Source organism: Parus major, chromosome 5 (genome assembly GCF_001522545.3).
Source record: "Parus major isolate Abel chromosome 5, Parus_major1.1, whole genome shotgun sequence".
NCBI classification, from domain to species: Eukaryota; Metazoa; Chordata; class Aves; order Passeriformes; family Paridae; genus Parus; species Parus major.
Genome location: NC_031774.1, coordinates 52,167,172 through 52,188,099, shown reverse-complemented (window position 1 = coordinate 52,188,099; position 20,928 = coordinate 52,167,172). Strand labels below are relative to the sequence as shown.

Below are 20,928 nucleotides of genomic sequence, written 5' to 3'. Positions count from 1 at the left end.
AGTACCCCCAGCACGTGGCTGGGTTTGGGCTGGGCTCAGGGACACTGGGCTTGGCAGGTAAAGGCTGCCTCCACCACGGGCCGTGATCAAACAGTGCCAGCAGGAAGGGCACAGTCCTTCACTCACCAGGGTTTCGTGACCTCCAATTGTGCCGCTTTCCAAGCCCAGGCTGAGCCCAGAGCAGCAGGTTGTGGACAGGATTTTGCTTGTCTTTGAAGCTCTATTTCCAGACATTCACCTGCAAGCCACACACCTGGGGCCACCATGAGTTACTGCAATTTGTCACTGACCTGTTTTAAACCACAAATGGTCCCTACTGTCACCTCAAAGTCTACCAGGTTGAGTGGGGCCAAACCTGACACAGTGTGTTCTGCAAAGCATTAGGCTTTCTGCTGATGTTTTTGTCTCACTGAGGTGTAGCTTGGCCCAGAGGTTCACAAAAGCCATAGCTGATGCTGTCCAGGAGCAGTAAAAGGGGCAAAGAGCTTCCTTGCCTTTTCCTACTTACACATCAAGGCATCAAACTTTGCCTTTTGTTCAGGCACAGCCAGTTCTTTACCACCAGCACACTGAGCTACCTTCTTCCCTCCTGTGTTCTCATCCTCCCAGCTCCCCAAAGGCAGGAAGAGGTGCAGGCCCATCACAGGAGCAGATGACTTTTCCACAGAAACAGATGCCTGCTTCAACCAACACAGTCTTTGTGTTGAGCTCGATCCCACCTATTCTGATTGTCACTGTTGTTATTATTTCTATAACTGTTTTTCCTCCAGACTTCTGGCTCCAGGAACAAATTACTTCAGCCCTGCCCACTCCCAGGGATGTGAGGCTTCAAAAGATGTCTGAAAGATCCATCCTTCCTGGTGACAAGTGCTCCTTCCTTTGTATTCTCTGGGGACAATGTTTGCAACACGTCACAGGTAGGGAGGAGCTGCCCAAGAGAGCAGGACCATGGCTGTGGGCATGGCAGGGGGGACGCAGTTCTGGCAGCCAGCTCAGGAACAGCTCGGGGTGGGGCAGGAGGCAAAGGGGTGATGCTCCTGGCTAGCACCAAACCAGAGGTGGCTTCGCTTCTTTGCCAAAGGAGAAAGCTTCTCTTGAATTCAAGCATGTGACAGTCAGAGCAGGAGCCTGTGCTCGAGATTTTTATGGATTGCTGCAGGCTAGGGGATTCACAAAACAGCTTGCTGTTTCCTTCAGCTGTGGAAGTGAGGCAGTCACAGTTATCCATCCATGGAGACTTCAGCATGGATCCCTCAGCTCCCTCCCTGGGACATGCACAGGGTACACCGGGTCCAGCTGACTCGGGTGGCCACACTTCAGCCATAGCCAGGGCTGTCAACGAGATGCACAGCCCTTTCCAGGAGCTTCAAACAGACACCAGCTCTGTACAGTGAAGATCCAAGGGACTTTCTGGCTCCCCAGAGACATCACTGGCTGACCCTCAGAGCTGATTGAATATTTATGACCTCCAAGAAGGACAGCAGCAGCTTGAACACAGGACAAATAACCACAGGGCTGTGGTATTGTGCTTCCTCCTAGTTCTTTGCTGAGTCTTATGACTATAAAACAAACCTGAAGGTCCTCCTTGCATACTATGAATCCTTCCTCCAGGACAGAAGATTTCAGGAAGTTTCTCACAGTACTGTGAAAATTTATCACCTCACTTTGCTGAGAAGAAAATTTGGGACCTTCTCAAACTTCCAGTTACGTCTACCAACAGAGAGCTTTTGTTGTCCTACACGTCAGCCTACCCGCACGCACCGCGGTGGCCAGAAAGAGATCTAACTTGAGCCTTGGGAAAGTCTGACTCCTACTCTTCCTGCCTTGTGACAGACACTTGTACAAGCTGCACCACTCCCTCTGACAGAGAGCAGGACCTTCCCTTCCTCTTTCACACAGCCACCAGTCTTGGCCATGTGGAAGGGCAGCAGAAAAACAACCAGCCAGCCAAAGAAGAAGTTGGTTTAGCAACTAGACAAGAAACCTGGGCTCAGAAGTGTCCTGCCCCCAGCCCAGCATGTATTCAGACCAGAACAGAGAAATGAAACCAGCTGAGACAGGAAGAGACTTTTTGCTATCATCAGGCAGATTTTGTCCTTCACCCTCCAGCTTGCCCCTGTCTGGGGCAGCTATCACCCCTGCCAGCCAGAGCTCTGCAATGCAAGTTAAGACAGCAGCAGACCAGGATGTTCTTGTGTGGAAAACCACAGCTAGAGAAGGATGTGCCAGTGGGGCTCTTGTTTCTTGTAGTGCCAGCTGGGGCCTGCCAGGCTGGACTCCTGCTGCAGGCCGGGGTGACCACTGTGACCAGACACTGGTAGTGGGTCCCTGTTATAAGCACTGGGAGAAGGAACAAGTGACTGTCCTGAAAATTGAGCCAATCCTCCAGCAATGCCTGGGAGAAGTGTGCCAAGGGACTGCTGCTACTCCCTTTTCAAATCCATTGATCTATTCCACCTGCTTGAAAATAGAAGCCAAGATTAGATCACCCAAACCTTTCTTCCTCTAGATTCGCCTCCATTTCTGCTCGGTCTCTTGCATCAGGACATGGCCTATTTAGGGACCCCCATCACTTGCAAAGACAGATTTTAGTACCTTTTCCTGAATCTCAGCACACTCTAGGATTCTCCACATGGCAGCTGGTGAGTGGGATTGCTGGCAGGCCTTTTTGTCTCTGGTGGCATCAAGGCTGAGTAGGGCTGTGCTCTAGCTCCTACTGGGTTTAGCACCTCATTTCCTTTGCTGTCTGCCCCAGAAACATGAGGAAAGGAGGCTTTGTGCCCTTCAGGCTCAACAGCAAGTTGTACAGCACCACACAAGCACCAGCAGCTATGGGCTGAAGAACTGGTCTGGGAGCCCAGGTTTGCCAGTGACTGCAGACTCTTTGCACATACACTGATTTCTAAATGAGCACAAGCAGCTCGTTGGGTCCTCCCAAGCTGCACAAATAGGGTCTGTGAGCTGAAGAAGCTGCTCACAGAGTCACAGAATGATTGGGTTGGAAGGGGCCTTAAAGACCATCTAGTTCCAAGTCCCCTGCCATGGGCAGGGACACCTCCCATTAGACCTGAGGCTGCCCAAAGCCTCATCCAACCTGGCCTTGAACTGTTCCAGAGACAGGGCATCCACAACTGGAGATGGCAGCCTTTTCCATGGGCAACCTGTTTTTACATCTCAGCCTCTTGCTCTTGCAGCAGAAGCCAGGCTGGAGGGTGCTCTGCAGCCAGGTGGGTGTTCAGTCCCCTTTGAGAAGAGACTGAGGCTTAGTCCTCAGCTTGAATGTCATGCCAGCCTTGGTTAGTCACCATCATGACTGGGGGTGCCTCCTCTTCTGCATTGCACTTCCACACCTACAGCCTGGCTGTGAGGCATCCAGAAAATCCTCCAGCACAGCCAGTGTAACAGGTGCAATCAGCATAACCACAAATTTCAATGCAGCACCATGCTGATCCAGAGCTTTACTTCCAGGCTTTCGGTTTTTCATTTAGCAGCGTGTCTATCTTTGGTTCAGTCCCAATTTAGGACTTGTTTTCATCCCCTGCCTTTCCTGAACTCTGCTGCTAGATCAATGAAACTCAGCTTTGCAATGAAATGTGGAATTCTACTGCTCCCAAGACAGAAAACTGGGAAAAGGCATCATCTGAGTGACAAAAAAATCTCACATGTTGGAGGACAGAAGGGGAGGGTAAGGTAGAGGTAGCAGTAAGTTAATGAGAAATGCTGGATGCTGGTTAAATAAACAGCATGTGTCTGTCCCTATAAACCTTGGCTCTCATTCCTCTGCTTTATTTTTATCCTTGATGAATGCTTTTGTCACTGCCTTTACTTCTACTGTTTTGCAAAGGTGGTTCCACATTTCCCCACTTCTTCAGCAGAATTAGCCAGACATAAGACCAGTTTTTTCCTATTTTGCATCATGCAACGCCCACCCTGGCAGACCCAGCTCATAATGTCACTGGTAGACAGAAAATTGAAGAAGCATCTTTGATATTTTAAGCTACCTAACTTATTTGGTGCACAAACCAGGGCTCCACTGCCCTTTATACCCTGCAGAATTCTCCCCTGCTCCATCAGGATTCACCCCAAGTGCAGCTCTGACCTAAAAAGTGACCTTTAAAGACAAGATGTCTCTTGGCCAGCAGCTCTGGACCCTGCTGTGAACTGTCACAGCTTCTGGGCTGTTTCCCAGAGAAACAAGCCTCATATAGCCACACACTGTGTGCGAGAGCTTGGGCTCGTGGATGCTCAGTCTGTGCCCCCTGGAGCTGTGACGCCTGCAAGCGAGCAAGGCGGATGGGTCAGAGAGAAACCTCCCTGCTTGTGCCCTGAGCAGAGCTCAGAGCAGCAATGAGCCCCTCCATGCAGCCCCTGTGGGCTGCAGCTTCACTCCAAGAGCTGTTTGTTCCAACAGACTATGAGACAATATGGGAAACAGTGCACTGAGCTCCAGACTCAAATCCACACAGGCAAGGGGCCCTTCGAAGGGTGCTCACTGAGCTCCTCTTCTGTCACTGGTAAGCTCCCACCATGTCTCCCTTTTCACCTTGCAATATTCATTCCCACGTCTAAGTGGAGCTAAAGGGCAACCAGGGAGAAAAATTGATGTGGTTTCCCACAGCAACATGGCCAGGACAAGCTTTTCCTCCTGCTTGTGGCAGCCTTGCAGTGAGAGCAGGCTGTTCCCTGACAGCCTCAACAGCAGGATGGCCCTGCCCCATCCATGAGCACCCAGAGGCCTCACAGCCCCTTGCTGGGGTGTTCTGGTGATGTGCACCTTTTCCATCACTGCACAGGCCCCCAGGCATTACAGAGTACACCCAATAAAGAACATTCTGGTGAGGTGTCCGATTCCCTAATGAGAGGCCTGGAAAACACCCAGGAACTGAAGCCATCCAAAACTGATGACTCTCTTTCCCCCTATGCTATGGACTGCTCTAAATTCTAGATTCATTACAGCCTTGACTTAAATTAAGCTAAGCCATCCTGCAGGTCTGACTTCAGCAACTGAACACTGAGGAGATCCCATTGCTCTTGCCATGCTTTGCCCCACAGACCAGCATTGGGGATGCTTCAGGGACCCCAGAGCACTTGTACTCTTTCTCCAGCTAGAAAAGCACTCACAGATCTGGTGTGTAGTGACTCATGGAGCTCTGACACCACAGGAGACCTTAAAAAGGGACTGTCCCTTGAAGCAAGACTTAGGCGAGTTCAGCCAAGGCTTGTCTCTGGAGATAAGGAGTAAGCAACAAGTTTGGGAAGCCAAGGATAAAGAGGTTCATCAAGGGGTCAGTTAGATAAAACCACTAAAATATATTTGACCTAACAAAGTTACTCTGGTGGCTGCTCCCACATCAGTGATGAGGAACAGAACTTCCCAACAGCAGAACTCTGCTTTTGCTGTTCCCACTGCGGGGTGAACCCTGTGCACGCCTCTCACCACAACCAACACTCCAGGAATTGCCTTGGGAGGCTCAGAAAAGGGCTCAGCTGCAGCCCATGGTTCTGGGACTGCAGGAAGGAAGGGATAAGACACAGGACTCCTTCACAGGACAAGCACAGAGGAGCCAGAAATAAACAGCTTCTTCATTCCCACTATTTATCACACCCCAGTGATAAATATTAGTACCAATCACTATTAATCCCACAACAGCAAAACTTGGATAACAATACAACTGAAAGCTGGAGCAAAATATGTGACTTGAAAAAAGCTCCTGAGCAAATAAGGAAGCTTCAGTTCTTGCCTACTTTGAAGCACATGTGACATTATTTGTTTGAAGAATAAAATAGACTGCAGGCATGGAAAATGCCAGGCATAAAGCTTTAGGGAGTTACTAATACAGTGGAATATAAATGGCAAGTGATCCCACATTATTTTTGAAAAGGCTGGCTGCAATTTACAGCCTTGATTAGACTGATTACTAAAGGATGAGCAGCAAAATAACTTCAGTAATTAAATTTCCGAAGAGGAAACCAAAGGTTCTTACTCGTAAAATGAGCTTCAAATAAATTTAAATATTCAATTTGACTTTTGCCCTTCTCAGCAGAAGAGCATGCTGCCTGACATGGTCATTTTCCAGGAAAGGAGACTGAACAAGGCTTAACAAAGAAGTGAAAAAGGGCTTTGTAGCTCTAGAGGTTTTCCATGGGAAAGGTAAAGCCCATTGGAAATACTAGCTCAGAAAGCAATGCAACTTAATGGAAAAATAAATGTATCATTAGGACGTATTTCAAGTTGAAAAACACAGTCTCCATCAGTATCTTGTGGTCAGTTTTCCTCTGTAATGTGTCAAAGCTGTCTGAGCAGATGGTAACCGATAACTGATGTGAAATCGCAGGGAGGGAGCGATCCAGGGAGTTCATCTCTAAAAAAAATTCCAAGAGAACCCCAAGTAGAGCCGTTTCTGCGTTTGGGAGACATCCTGTGGCCGCTGCAGACACTGCACCATCCCTCTGCAGCTCACCTTGCTGTGCAGAAGGGATCGACTGACCATCCATGCATCCATCCATGCATCCATCCACGCATGCATGCTGGTCCTGCCAGGCAGCCCCTGCTCCTCTTGGCACCACAGACACAGGACCATTGTAACAATGCCTCCAAGCTCCTATCAGTGTTTTTTCCATCCATGTGGAAACACGTGTGAAAACACTTCATTTCATGCCTTTTGCCTGTGTGAGCTGGGGGAGGAAATTATTTCATGCTTAGGAACTTTGCTGTTTGTTGCTGATTGCGGTGCTCACGCTGAGGTCTTGGTAAGAGGCACCTCCAAGCAAACAGGATTTTACCTCGAGACAGGCAAATGATTGAAGACCATGTGATTTTAACACCAGGAGAAATTTACTTTCTGATTTTGCATCCCCATATGTTTTAACAGAATTATTTTCGTGGTGAGGTATTTTGTTATCTGATTTTATTCACCTAATACATTCAATGTGATCAGCAACTACAAGGAAACACAAACTGTACAAATATTTTGGTTTTATGCCCTGAATTTTTTAAGGATGTTAAATGATAACATAAGGGTATAAATGGAATGAGAACTGCAACATTTCTATGCCTTAAAATTCCATGCTGTGGTTCCCACAGCAACCATAACCATGGCCACTTTTCATGGATTTTACATCCAAGTCTGAACATACTGTTCCAAGTGCTCAACATACATCAGCAAAAACCAAGCAAAAGCTTTTTTCCCCCCCTGCAATAAACATCTTACCTGCTAAGTCACAACCACTAGAAGGTGTTAAATGGCACTGGGAGGTGAAGGTGAACTGCCAATAACTGACAATTAATGCCCTTAACTGGCTTCTGTGCAGATACCTGCAGGATTCATAGTGTTGGTATTGACACCCTTCTGATTTCTGTTATTGCTGGAACAAGAGCCTGCTGTTTGTACCAAAGGTTAAAGCATTCTTAGAAGGCTAAAAGAGAACAGTTATGGGTCTTTCAAATTCTTTTGTTTTGGATACCAAACTGTTTCAACATCAGAAGCACACAGTTGTCAAGAGACGGTTGTTCCATGGTTTTGCTCGTTTTATCCAGCCCCTTTGCTTATTGCTGTTGCAATGCAGGACTGTGATTGGTCTTGGGTATGAACAGGTTGAACTTCTAAAACATTATTAATTTCCTTAGGTTGAGCTTTATCCAAAGCTCATGCCCCTTCCTGCTGGATAACAGTTTATTCTCTGAAGCGATGTCAGTGGTGAAATCACTGAAATAATTCAATGCTCCTAGAGGGGAAATGCTCCAGTCAAAGGTGAAATTCTCAAAACTCTACTTCATCAGAATGTCAAATCAGGGGTTAAACTGGCAGCACCAGTGACCTGTAATAACATGAGCCTGTCTTTACTGGAAAGCTCCAGGATTTTTCTATGAAAACTTACAGAAATGAGAGTTTATGAACAGTTACAAGTCTACATATTTAGAATTAAACATTAATCCACCGTAGTACCAGCTTTCCAAAACTGTATTTATTCCTAAACATCTGCAGTGTAAATTAGAAACCAGAATTTTCCATTAGTATGACCACCCCCCCCCACTCCAGATGGCAGAAATACCATCAACTACTGGAATTCTCTATATATTTAACACTTTAGGTTACTAAGAAAAGATGTGGTCTTGGATAGCACAGCAAGAAACACTCGAGCAGGCCCCCCCTGAAATACAGAGTGACACTGGCTCGGGGGGCTCTGCCCACACCCAGGGGTACCTGAGCCCTCTGGGGACAGTGCCCACCGTGACCGAGCCGGTTCCAACCAGGGCACAGGGCAGATGCTGCTGCTCCAAACCAGGGCTGCACAGGCTCTCTGGGCTGGCTGCAGGCCTAATTAAATTGCAATCCACAACGTGGTCTGTGACACAGCAGCTGTGGGAAATGCTGATTAAAAGCCTCTACATATTATCCCAATAGGCCCATGTATAGCTGAGCTTTTAACTGAATTGGAGAGAGCTCTTATTTAAATTCCAGATATGCCACAGTCTTTCCATATGACTGGGGGGACTACTGAACCCTGCACTTAATTTCTGCAACACAAACGTGTGGATATTATATTAATTCTGTGTTTTTATGAATAATCTAATTTATCTTGACAAACTTCTGTAATAATAATAAAAAAATAGGATACAGTATCTTGCTATATTTAATCTTGAAGCCTCACTGTAATGCAAGAGAAAAAGCTAAACCTTGCCCAAATCTGTACTATAAATCTTTAAATTCACAAAGATTGGACCCGATGCCATAGCTTGAACAGAAGTAGTGTGCAAAACACTTAGCTCAGAAGGACCAGCTGTTCCTCCAGCCTACCTCTCTCTACTTCTCAACATGGTCAAGGACCTCAGGTCTTGTAAAGAGGTCAAATAAACTGAAGTGTCTCAGAAATCCTAAGTACAGGGAAGGTTTGCACAAGAAAAAGTGTATCTGAACTTGTTCCTGCTCAGTGCTCATTGTTTTGTTTTATGTATCTTTACATGCTTTTATTTAATGAAGTAAATCCCCGCAACCCAAACTCTTTGTATGTTTTTCTCTGCCAGATCCAGCAATCAAAAGACACCTTCAGTGCTGGCTGACACAGGTTTCAGTGATGCAAACCTTCAGTCATGAGCCCATTACGATCAACCCCCAACACAGCACTTGGAGCACACATTCCAGAACACCAGCCATGTCATTAAATAAAAACACTTCTCGGTTGCTGTTCACGTGTCTCAAAACGCTGAGACCTGCTGCTGCCTCCTCACCCACACATATCTGGTTATTTATCTGGTTTTTAAAATCTGCCCCTTAAGGTGAGAAAAAACATCTGTGGTTCTGCAAAGTCCCAGCAGCAGCGGTGCCTGCAAACCTACAGGTTTTCCCAAGACATATGAACAGGTAAAAAACCTGTGTTGGGGAAGCAGTTCATCTTTGGTTCGGGGAGCTGAAGAAAGAATTTTCCTTCTCAGGCAGCTCCCAGAGGCTTGAACACCAAGCATGCAGGGTGCTAAATATTCTCACAACTTGGTAATTTTACAAGGCATTTGGGAGGGAAGCTGTTAAAAATCTTTTTCTGATTATAATAAGTGATTTTTTTTTTTAATACCTCAAATAAAGATTTACTCTGAAAGAACCTTTCGAGAACACTTTAAGAAAAAAATACCAAAGTACAAACTTTAAATATCCAAAGTATGATACTGGTGCACTTTTTAGAAACACTTACATACTTAACAGGTGAAGTAGGAAGAGAGTATTTCAGAAAACATTTAATACGAAACCTTTTGGAACTTCCATCGAATACAGATTTACATAATTTATCAGAACACTTTTTCAGTTCAGACAACAAAGTGCACTGCCAGGTGAAAAAAATACATTTGGAGGAGTGCTTAAAGCATAGGGAGTGAAAGGATAGGTGACCATTCACCTGAGAAAGTACAATGACTGCCCTGAAATGTCTTATTGCTATTACAAAATGGAGTTTCATGGAAAAAACCCATCCTGAGCAGCACAGGCATGGGCAGAGCACTGAAAGCCAACTGAACTCCAGCAGCACCCGGAGTTCTCAAGCCATGGCATGATACAGAATATACAGAGAATAAAATGCAAATTCAGGAATATTTACTACATTTAACAACTATGATTACCCTTTAAACTAGCATAATCAATATCAATGCTTAGGGGAAAGAGAGGGGAAGTCTGCTGCCTTCACAGACTACAGATCACAAGAGCTAACTTGCAAAATATTAAGGACTTTGCATTTTCACCTCGGGTCAAATCTGAACTGTGTACTATGAGTAACTATTAGCTCACTGCAAATTTAAAATGCAAATTTAGGCTCCAGTTTAAAGCACATGTTAAGTACATGCGTAAGTGCTTCACTGAATTATAACCACAAAACATTAATACAAAAGGTCAAGTAGATAATGCAGGGTATTATCTACACAAGTCCTCGATGAAATAAACCGAGTATCGGTAGGAAACAATACATGAAGAAATCTCTTCATCCTAGTTTGCAAAATCAAATCCACTTCACCGCTGTGATGGTTAAAAAGTGGGGGCTATGCCAGAGCAGCTTCATGTCCTACCAAAAGCTAGCTGGCCAACAGAGTTCATCGGGGGGGGCTCCACACTGCACGGGGACAGGGGACAGGGGACTCCCTCGGCAGCACGGCCAGAGACACACGGGCACGGAGCCATCCAAAGCAACGCGACCGGAGCCAAGGGGAAGCTCGCTGGAAGAGAGCTGCAAGGAAAAGCTGCAACTGCTCCTGCCTATGGCTGTGGCTTAGCAAGCTGGACGTTTGGACAGAGGAGATCAGTAGCCAAATTGATTCCCACTTTTGGGTTTCAACGCTGAGGGCTGCCCGGACGGTGAGGGACAGCACTGCCCAACGTGCAGCAAGGCCTCGCAATGGCACCGACCTGGACGTGGCTCGAGGCGGAGAATGGCCATGATTTGAGAGTCCCTTTGTGCTTTGTATCAGCCTGATCTAGTCTAACGTGGCAAACTCGCCCTGAAAAAAACCACTACTCAGCAATTAGCACCTCCCTTTACACTGCCTCATTCCCTAGAGGAACAACAGAGAAATGTTCTTAGCTGCAATCAATACTCATAAGCCAAAAGGACAAAGATACAGTTTTAGTAGTTTAGCAGAAGCAGAAGAATGGAAGCGTTTACCCAAATATTAATGCACAAATTAACTACATTATTAAAATTTGATTCAGACTTAAATAATAAATAGGTGGGCAAAATATAATGCAAGACTTACTCAGTAAAAGTGAATTTTTAATCATCTCATGAGATCTACTTAGAAAACAGGACTAATAATGTTCACAACCATAAATCCAAACCCTTCACACACTTTTCTTAACACAGCAGTGAACTGTAAACCTGTGTTTACTGGTTATCTCTTCAGTCATTTTAAATATTAACTCAAGTGTTTCCTCCTTGGCCATTTCAATTTTTAGCACCAAAATTAGCCCAAAAAGAGGTACTGGTACAGCTCAATGTTGTAAATGAATTGTTTACATATAATACTTTATATATTATACACACATACTGTACATTCACACATCCACACAAACAGGAGGCATATTTAAATGAATATATTCTGTGTTTCAATTTGTTGTCAAAGACTTAGGAGCAATGGAAATAAAGCAGAAGGGGTAATATTTTACATAGTAGGCAACTTTAATGCTGTAGTGCACTTATAAAAAAGTCCAACTCTCCCTCCCAGCTCAGCAGCTTTTTTTTTTTAATATCACTATTCAGAAGGATGCAGAAGTTATTGCCTAAATGTTATTCTATACATTTCCATCGGAATTCTCAAAAACACTTTAAATTGCTAACTAATTTACAACTTAACTATTTTTTCTTGTTACAGCTTTAACTCATTGGCAATTTTGGAAGCAATGTTTTTGAAAGCTATGGATGTTCCCGATATCCGCTTAAAGCGAACTCCATTCAGGGACAGTCTTGGCAGTTTACACACCTCCATTTCCCACTGGACAAGGTTTTCTGCGTGCCCATCTCCATGGACACAGAAAAGCAAGAAACGCTCTCTTTGTTCATAGTCACAATTATTGGCATCCAGGACCTTTCGTATTTCCCTCATCATGTCATTGGGATCCATGGAGCTGGTGGTTTTCATGCTCCAGGTAAAACGCAGCGACCGAGGCTTGGCTTCCTTGTTCTCATCCTTCTGATCCACAGCTACATTGCGGCTGAAAGACAGGAATTTTGGAGTCAGCAGGGCCAGCCACCCTCCCCAGGGGCCACGTTAGTGAAGTCAACACTCAAAGCACACCACCCAGATTAGAGCAGCACTGGAGGCTCTGGCTGCAGCCAAGCCCCGCTCCCCCAGCTGCTGTACACACACACAAGTCAGGGGAAAGCTGTAGCTGCTGGGGCTGGAACGAAGGTATAGCACGAGGTGTGACACAACTGGCACTCACTTGATTCAGGAGCGTGGGGGCAATGACCTTCTGGAGGCAGAATGACATGCAGCACCTATGACTTGATTTTAAGGCAGGTTCTGCTCAAAACTGTACTCTTGGGCCACATGGGCAGCTGAAACACCAGCTCTGCGCTAGAAGTTTCTGGAACATTGTAAAAACAGCTCCCTTGTGACAGGAGTCAGCCCATGCCATGGGAGGTGCCCACTTAGAGGGAATGGGGTGAGCCTGGGCACAAAGGTGCTGAGGGTTCCTCTGCACCTCCTCTGGGCAGCAGCTGGGAGACCAAGCCCTGGGAGGGCCTGTGGAGCCCCAAAGCAGCTGGCTGCAGGCAGAAGGAAGGACAGCAGGATCAGCATCACCCACCTGCTGCCCAGGGTCAACATGAGCCCCCAGACCTGGGGCTGGCTCAGTTACACGCTGGCCTTCCTCCACTGGGGCATGTTTGAGATGATCCCTAGGGACACACCATGCTGCAGGCTCTGGGGGTTGCCTCAGAGAGGAAATGCTTCCTCCTAAGTTGGTCAGTAATTCATTAAATACCAATTGCTGACAGAGGTAAAGTGATGAAATCTGCAGCTACAAGCTCTGCAGTTAAGTGCCTCTGAGGGGGACGTTCATAAAGAGAGCTGGAAGTCACTATTCACCTCTTCAACATAGTTTGAAAAGATGGTGAGAGGGTACCATTATTGTCACAGTTTTAAGAGATAAAGTACAAAATATTGAGCGTGCGTTTCCCAAATCTGCCGCTATTTCTTTAAATAAAAAAGCTTTTTTTTTGGTATGGGTAAGTGAAGTTAAACAGGACAAAGGAAAGAAATGTTCCAGAAGTTTCTAGTTTTCAATCATTCTTCTACTTAAATTAAAATCAGTAGTCATGCAGCTAAAGAATACATTTGGACCTCCAGGGACAAAATACGGATTTTTCTTTGTGAGTATTTGTACACTGTCAGTCACCTCTTAAAATTTAATTAAATATATTGACCGTCATACTTAACTATTTTTTCAAAACAGCTAACCTAACTGACCCCAAACCATGCAATTTAGGTCTCATGTTGAGCTTCCATATTAAGCCAAGCTGGTCTTTGAAACAGATGGCAATGGTTACACCACGTTTTATTTCTACTACCATTAAGCAGGCAATTATGAAAAAAGTTAAATAAAAAGTGATAGCAAGGCCACAACTAAATAAATATATTTCTCAAATATAACCTATTTCATAATCCTCCTAATAAAAGACTTCTTGTGACTGTGAGAGTCATAAGACTATGCAATATGATTTGCCAGATGTTATAAAATTCATCACACAAATTAAAGAGTATTCTGTTTTAAGGTTTTAATTTAATAAGGCTGTAAAGGGCCAGGGAAAACCCCAACTTTTATTCAATGCTCATTTTATTTTTGGAAGCTTTTTCTACTTGAAAACAGTTGGCAAAACCAGCAGTTTGATAAATTCTAATATTTTTTTGATATGCTGATTTTGGAAGAAGAGTATAATGAAAAATATTTAACTACCTGTGATTTCAGAGATGAGAAATATCTTATCACCTTTCAGTGGTTATTCCACACATCTGCAGCCTCACTAGAGACCACTTATCTACACATCTACACGACAACAGCAAATTACAATGACTAAAATGCAAAAAAAAGAGAAACCACACAAGGGAAAAGGCAACAGGAAAGATGAAAGTTTAGAACCAAGTCAATCAGTGCTTTAATAGCTGTTTTGCAGACAGAAATGCATCTTTGTTTAGTTCCAATGACTTACATGAAACAAAAGCTGCTGCCTGAAGCCACTATGCCACATAATCAAGGGGAGAAAGGTTCAAACTCACCTAAGTAACATTTTAAACAAAAATTTTACCCTCACCTTGAGCCCTCAAATCTCCCGTTCCTCTCATATTCAGTCGGGAGCCTCAATGAAAAGAATGCAGAAGCAAAAGGAAGTGGGAAAGAGAAGACAAATCTTATACTACAATATATAATATCTGAGTAGTTGCTAAAAGATACTGCAATCATACCAAAGGTGTGTTAAAATACAGATCAACAAAGATGTAAAGAACTTGGTAGGTTAGGCCAAACTCAGAATGTAACATTGTCAAACCAAATGGAAGTCTATAAACTACAGTTTTTAAACCAACCATAACTAATTGTAACAGTAGGTATTTATATACTAAATCTGTAGAACTCACTGAATAAATCTGAGGTTCTAAAAGCAGAAAATGTGAAACTAAAGTTACAAAGCATATTGAAGTGACTCTATTTATTAAGTACCTCCTAAAAGAGAAATAGCCTAAAAACATTTGGGAGTTAATGTAATTTAGAAGTTTTATCTGGAATAAAGTATATATTTGAAAAAATCCCCGTAACTATTTAAGGACAAGTCTGATCACCTTGTGTATTTGCATGCTCATCAGATCTGAGGTGTTCAAACAATACCATAATACCTTAATGCAAAAGAAGAATATGCATATACATTTTAATGGAACTTTAAGAGGTAAATCCAAGATTTCACAAGCTGTGGTAACTCCATCCTATTAATTCCCACACTGATGCATCTTCCCCACCCAAGAACAAGCTTAAGCTTTCTGTCTTCTTGCAGTGCTTAAGGCTACATTGCTGGTCACAACAATGACCAGCAATGTATCATCTATTGAAAGCCCAAGGTCAAGAAGAATTAAGGGGAAAATTATCTTTCTCTGCCTTCCCATTGTTGAAGGAAAATGGTTCAACATATCAGCATTAACTCCTCTCAGAGAGATGCTGCCTGTACACCGCTTTCATCCACACTAAGGCAGTACATGGCTTCTCTGAGTAACACAAACACGGCAGTTTGGGTGGCAGGTGTCTAGGGACAGGAATATAAGACAGTAACCTTATTTTCTGATGCACAGTGATATTTATATCAGGGTGTGTGGGGTGTTACAAGGTGTGATTTCCTCCTTTCCTTCCTTTTGAGAGCTGTGGTGAGGGATCAGCCTTGCGAGGTGCCTCTGGCAGTCCCTGTCACAGGGGACCAGGAGCTGTCCTGGCACTGTGAGGGGCAGGGTGACAGCACTGGCTGTATGGGCCACAGAACTAGCCCAAATTCAACTCAGGTGCTACTGCAAAGCTGCTGCACTTAAAAGGGTGCAAAGCTGCTTAGCTGAGAGCTGCTGGTGATGGCAGCATCCGATCAGAACCTGCTGAGGTGCCACAGCTCACGGTACAAGGGGGACAATGTCACTGGTAAATGAACAGCTGCCACAAGCAAAAAAGATACAGAAAAAATCAGAAGATGACAATTGGAGGTCCCAGTGCAAAGCAGGCAGTTATTGTTATTTTCATGAGGTCTCATACTACTAATCTGTGGTGGATACAAGAGAATGTGGAAAAAGATTTCTCATGCCTGTATATACAGAGTCATGAAGTCATCCTCTGTGACAGCTCTACAGGACCAAAAAAGGGATAGGTAGGAACCACCACATGTACCAACTGAACAGATCCTCCCCTTTCAGATGATTGTTTTACTGGGCAAAGCAACCAAAAAGTTAGAAAACACTCCTCAACTGAAAAATTAAGAGTACTTAAATTTCAAAGAGCCTTCTGTGTTCCTATGAAGTGGAAAATGGCAGCTTTAAGAGCTGCAAACATTTATGGATTTTTGTTGGGTCTTTTCTGGTTTTGTTTTGAAACTTGCCAAAGGTTGTAGAAAATAGGACAACCAGTTTCCCCAACAATGAATAGCCTTACTGTTGCTGGAATCTGTCCAGAAAAGTCTGTAAGGAAAAATCCCTAATGATGTCCTGACACACTTATCAGTTTGAAATTAAGCTAGTGTTCAGTTTGTAAACCACTGTACTCTAAATCTAAGAAAGATCATTATTTACAATATACCTGCCACTCTGAAATGATAAAACATTCTCATGGAAGCCTCTCAGAAAATCCTTGCTTTGTTCAGTTTTTCCATGCATCAAGGTTCCATTCAGTGAGCAGAAGGAACTGCATGAAGTGACACACAACCTCAAATGTAAGCCATCATGCCAAGCTTAGGAGAGCTGTGCCAGTCTCTCAAGGTGCTCCTTCATTCATGACAGACATGGTTATGGTCCAGCTCTACAGCCCAGCCCTGCTGCTCTGGGAACAGGCACTTACTGTACTGCCAGGATTCTTTCAGTTGGGGTTTGTGAGTCAGATGCAGCCCTGAGGCCTCCTCACTTGCTAATACAATATTCACTTCTGTGCTAGTTTATGCTCTAAGTTTTCTGCTTTTGCTTGTGTTTTACATAAACTGATTTTATGGACCAAGATGCTTCTTGAGAATGGAACAAATACATAGACAAGTTCTGTTCTCATTTGTCATGCCCTGCTTACACATTATCTACCTTATGGTTTATGAAGAGCTTTCATAAATCTGATTGTTTCCACACATCTGTCCCAAATTATGCTGTGTTCCCTGTTCTTTACATCTTTGTATGCTGTTTTAAATAGCTGTTTTAAACCAAGTAAACACAAAGAAAACTCTAAAAAGATACTGAAAATCAACAAAAAGTGCAAGATGATAAAATAAGATCAATTTCTGGAAATGGAGGAATGATGCTGCAATAAAATCCAGAACATTGAGTCATTTTTGCTGTCAAAAAAAAAAAAGTTAAGACTTCCACAATATGCAGATTGGCAAAGACAGTGCATAGTACAAGATATATATATATATACTCACACATATATATATATTTGATACCTCTGTGTACTGAGTAGAATATTAAAACTCAGCAGTTTAACAAGGAGTGACTGATTATCTACTTTCATTCAGCTCCTAGAATTGATGCTGTGGCACTATGAATATGTGCTACTGGGTTACTGTAGCTCTGAAAGAACTACAAAGACAGTGATCTCAGGTAGGATTCATTTCAAAAATAACCAGGAGAAACTGGTAAAAGCCCCAGCATTTTCAGGTTTTGTACCTACATACAGATCAGGTATGGAGGGACACCACACATACTTAAAACAGAATTAAAAAAGCACACTGATCCTGTGCAGGTCATGTAAGACCTCACAAATGTACTCAAAAAGATGTAGCAGATATTTCTACCATGGCCTAAGAATTCTGGCCTCAAGTCAAAGGCAATTTTTTGAAAATAACCTAAAAATTACCTGAAGTCTCAAATTCAAACAATAACCTTCTAGTTTAAAACAGTACTCATATTAGCATGTCCCATCTTTCTTCAGAACAAAAGTAGATGCATCCAGCTGTGTGGGCTTGCACAGATCACAATCCTTTGTTTTAGAAGTGGGCTGCACCCCACAGCTCATGATGCATGCTGGGTTAAAGCCACTGTCACTGCTCATTTCCAGCTGTATGTCGAGTTGGATGGTTTCTTTTCTTAATTAAATTGTTACATTTTCTCACATCAGCTGTGACAATGGCAGCCAAGACAACCAACACCAGTTCCAAACAGGACATGTTTGGAAGAGCACTGATTACCACCACCATGGCATGGAATTTGCTCAGTTAATCAGGTAGGGTACCTTTAGCCTTGCACTGTACATAATAAACCCACATTTAGGCAGCAATTTACATATATCAGGACTCTCTAATCTAAGCATTTCCTTGAAATGGTGTAACTCCAAATTACAGTCACAAGCATAGCCTTGTATTCTGAAGGTGAAAACAGATGCTTTTTGGCCCCTTTTCCCTGGTTTTGATCAGTAGTAGGAAACTGAAAGTACCACCCTTTAAGAAGTTCCAAGATGTGGTACAACTAAACAGGCTATTACAAAACTCTGCTGGAAAATTTATCTGCACATCAAAATTGTATAAGTGATTTTCATGAATCATAGCGGATTAATGAGAAATATAGCAGCTTGATTCATTCCCAAATTGCAAAACTAAATTCAATCCTTTGGCTTGAAATGTGAATCAGACTTCTGAACTTTTCCATTTTGTTGATAATTTGCATAAATGTACTTTTTGCTTATAACTGAAGTGGTCTGTTTGCACTTCAGCTGCAATTCACTTCAACAAATGCACCCCATTTTAAAATAAATACACAGCTATTGAATCTTCATTCAATCTTCCACACAAAACTGTTCAACTCACAACGGTGCTCAGCTGCAGGCAATACTTCAAACCTTTTTTTCTCTTCAATATCATAAAACAGAGAGATAACACAAATTTAATATTACTTACCTTTATTTGCTTGTAATTGTATGTTTTGTTTATACTTTCATCATTGTTATCAAACACCTCATTCTTCAAACATAAGCATGCTAAGTGTATTAGTACAGAGAACAGAATTACTTTGGCACTACCAACTCTATCAAAGAAAGGAGAATTCACAAGGCATGCTTAGCATCTTGTTATACAACACAGATGGTGCCACAGATTCTTAGGTATCATCATGAGTTAATGGATTTATTCTATGCTTTCCTCTGAAGAAAGAAAGTATTTAGTTCTCAGTAGGAAGTTTAGTTTTCAGAAAACCAAGGCTAGAAAAGCCAAATCCTTTGTTAATTGCAGGAGCCACTTTTTTTAAATATAAACAAATCCTACCTTTTGATAAACCTGAATGACATGTTTCTAAAAGAAATTAAGCCAAAATAATAGTTAACAAAAAATTTTGTACAAAATAAATTGAAAAAGGCATTTAGAGTGAAACATGCAAAAATATCTCATTTTAAATGCACAATTAAATTACACTTCAATACATTCTCAGATTAGGCAGATGATTTAGGGGCTGAAAAGCCAAACTGCTGGCACTGCTACTTTCAATTTTTTCTGGGAAATATGTAACCAGTATTTATTATGAATTAAAACATGTACTGGTGTCAAAACACTTTAAAACTCAAAATCTGCAAGGTCAGGTAAAAATATGTTTGGATTTTCTTCATATATTTACCACAGAAAGCAAAAAATCAGTAACTCTACTATAATTATATCCTGAGTATCTTCAGAGTTAGGTTTCTTCCTTTCTTCATACCATTAAGTCAGCCATGCTGTGCCAAAAACTGCCTTAAATATTTAGCTATTTAAGTGGCTGAAGCTGTAACAATTGCCCACACCAGAACATAAGCAGTTCATAACCAAAAGAATTCTGATTCCCCATGGAGAATGTTACGATAAATTAATGAGTAATAAGGTTTAAAATTTTTATTTAACAGAAAGAAACATAACCATATCCTTCAGTGGCACTATCCACCTCTTCAGTAGTTTGTACAGCACTGAATATAACAGAGCCCCAGCTGCAAGGCATCCTCCAAAAGCAAACTAATCATCTGTAACTGTGCTATTGTGTTACAACTGCATGTTATTTAATCAAGTCCAGATGGAATTCAAACTACTGTCAAAAGTCGTGGGGAAAGACTTCTTCAAGAAAGCAACACTGCACTGCAGAAGTTGAAACTCTGAGGTAATGATAGAAGTTTGAATGCTGCCTAAACAACTGAGTGAAAAGTTTGCATGTTCACAGTTTGAACATCCACATTTGGAATGTCAAATGGAAAATTAAGGATATTACAAACAAAAGTACAGAAAGAAAAGACGTGCCAAAAGGATGTGGCTGATTAAGACTTCATTTGACATAAAGCAGATGGCTTAACACTTAAAAAATATTCAAATTAAAGTTCTCTCTCTCTCAACATAAAAAGAAAGGGGGGAAAAAACCCAAACCAAATTTCCTACAGCACAGTGTTTCCCAGAGAAGTATTACCTGGCAGAGAATTGAGCAAATTAAAACACTTATCAAAGGCTAGATTGTCACGTTCTTGTTTTGCAAAGAAGCAACTTCTACATTTTTAAAGAAATTCACTCTTTAAACTAAAATCATACATTTGTGAAAAACTGGAGTCTGGCTTAGCATTATTTTGTAGGGATGGGAGACTGCAAAGGGGATACTGAGAGGGAGGCATCTACAGTCATAAAATAGACAGGAAGGAAATGGTTTGCTGCTGACGTGGTATAAGCTTAAAACAAAAGCTAGCAGGCCAAGATCAGAATGATCTTGTCCAAAAAACTTCACCTGATAAGGAGTGTACAAAAGCTTGATGATTATCTTGAAGCAAAGACAAACAAGCCCTCAATTCTACAAATGCAAGTTGTAGTAGAGATCAGTGGTCTGAAGCATGTGGTATGGGAACTGACAGGTTTTAAATACAGAAGGAAAACACACAATTTCCAATTTTAGAGTTTATAGGACCTAATCTAAATCATACATGGATTTGAAACTAGAAGTTCAGTTAGAATAAAAATTGCTAGTGTTGGAGCAAGACCTGCTGAAGCTTGGCTTTGGCTAGACCACCACACCTTCACACCTAACACAGAATCTGCACATGAACTAAAGTCCAAAGTAGGAATAAATTTTTCAAGGTTTGACCAGACTCCTGCCGAGACTGAAATCCTAATACTGCCATTATTTTAAAATGGTCTGCCAGTACTGCCAACAGAAACTTTTGTCTCCTGTCCCTACCCTTTCTCCTGTGGTAAAACACTATCTGTGTTACCAGCAAGGTTTAGCTGAAAACACTGATGGAC

The 20,928-nt window shown here is 42.6% G+C and overlaps 1 protein-coding gene across 14 annotated transcripts in view; it reads right to left on the bottom strand.

Moving 5' to 3' along the window:
* Nucleotides 1-9,710: 9,710 nt before the first annotated feature.
* Nucleotides 9,711-20,928, bottom strand: part of MARK3 (microtubule affinity regulating kinase 3) — a 61,598-nt gene continuing 50,380 nt past the window's right edge. For 7 of the 14 annotated variants that reach the window (XM_015630515.3, XM_015630521.3, XM_033515379.1 and 4 more), the window contains 3 exons: nucleotides 18,952-18,978; nucleotides 14,290-14,334; nucleotides 9,711-12,188 (listed from right to left, as the gene is read on the bottom strand). In XM_015630515.3, coding sequence (XP_015486001.1) covers nucleotides 11,843-12,188; nucleotides 14,290-14,334; nucleotides 18,952-18,978 — 418 coding nt within the window. In that variant the 3' untranslated portion in view covers nucleotides 9,711-11,842. The remainder of the gene's footprint in view (nucleotides 12,189-14,289; nucleotides 14,335-18,951; nucleotides 18,979-20,928) is intronic. The other 7 variants (XM_015630520.3, XM_015630525.3, XM_015630527.3 and 4 more) reach the window with 3 other exon arrangements.